Consider the following 1089-nt stretch of genomic DNA (forward strand, 5'->3'; position numbering starts at 1 on the left):
CACCGACGGCATGAAAGCCACCCTTCATTTGTGTTAGTTGCGTTCGACGTGCTAGCGCGTCATCGATCAATGCGTGCCGTGTACTTACGCGCAAAACTAGCACCACGCGTACTAAGTAGTGCTGCAAGTGTTGACCGCTCGGAGTTGCTGGACCATGTGGAGTTTCAAGAAAAAAGACTGAGAGCGATGAGTCGGCGAGAGCAAATGCCGGATCCTCCCCAACAAGCCAAACGTGTAAGTGATTTGTTTTCTGGAATTTCAACTGGGCTGCGCGCGCACTGGGGGACTAACGAAGAACGCTCAGATGCTCGCACAAAAGTAATGTCTATGCAATTAGATTTGGGCCAACCTTCGATCTTTTTTACACTTTCTCCCAGCAGCAGCGGTACATATCACGTCGGAAACCTCGCGGGTGATATTCCAAGTTGTGACCTCAAGCGGGCTCGGATTTCAATTAATCATTGTCTTCAATTCACACAGGCACGCCTTGGAATGATAGCTACAAAAAACCCGACAGCGTGTGCGAGGTATGTATCAACATTCTTGTCATGCTTCCAGGCGCAATTACTAACACATGGCTTGTAAACAACACAATCAGATACTTCGATAACATGATGAACGTATTCATTGGTGTGGTGCTTAATTGGGATCAAGCAAGTAATGTTTCCAAGCCTGGATTCGGGCTGTTTGGTCGAACTGTAGGTTTTTTTGCTTCCACGGAGTCACAAAATTCGACTGGTGATTTACACAACCACATGTTGATCTGGATCGATGGAATGCCGCGCACAATTGGGGAGTATTACGATGCATGTCAGTCACTGAAGTTTCGAAGCAAAATTACTGAGTATGTCGCATCTATTGTGAAGGCAACATATCCGATCACAGATGATCGATGTCCTCACTGCAATCAAAAGAAGCTACAGCCAATACCGGTGAGCGAGAAGGCATTTTGCAGGCCGCTAAATGGAGCTCCACGTTCATGTACTTCCAAGTGCACGGCTTGCAGAACTCAATTTGGTGCAAATGAAGTAATCGAAGGACAGATGCGTCGGTTATCAAAAGAATATTCTGTTGATCCAAGTCTGTGGA

General features: G+C 46.6%; 1 protein-coding gene across 1 annotated transcript; it reads left to right on the plus strand.

Annotated features, from left to right (window-relative positions):
• Positions 1–69: 69 nt before the first annotated feature.
• PPTG_20730 (hypothetical protein) lies at positions 70–322 on the plus strand (the record flags this gene model as incomplete). The annotated part of the gene is made up of 2 exons (XM_008892928.1): positions 70–234; positions 296–322. 2 exons carry the CDS (start codon positions 70–72, stop codon positions 320–322), a joined length of 192 nt encoding a protein of 63 aa, XP_008891176.1.
• Between the last annotated feature and the right edge of the window lie 767 nt (positions 323–1089).

The sequence above is a fragment of the Phytophthora parasitica genome (assembly GCF_000247585.1).
Source record: "Phytophthora parasitica INRA-310 unplaced genomic scaffold supercont2.1, whole genome shotgun sequence".
In the NCBI taxonomy this organism is placed as follows: Eukaryota; Oomycota; class Peronosporomycetes; order Peronosporales; family Peronosporaceae; genus Phytophthora; species Phytophthora nicotianae.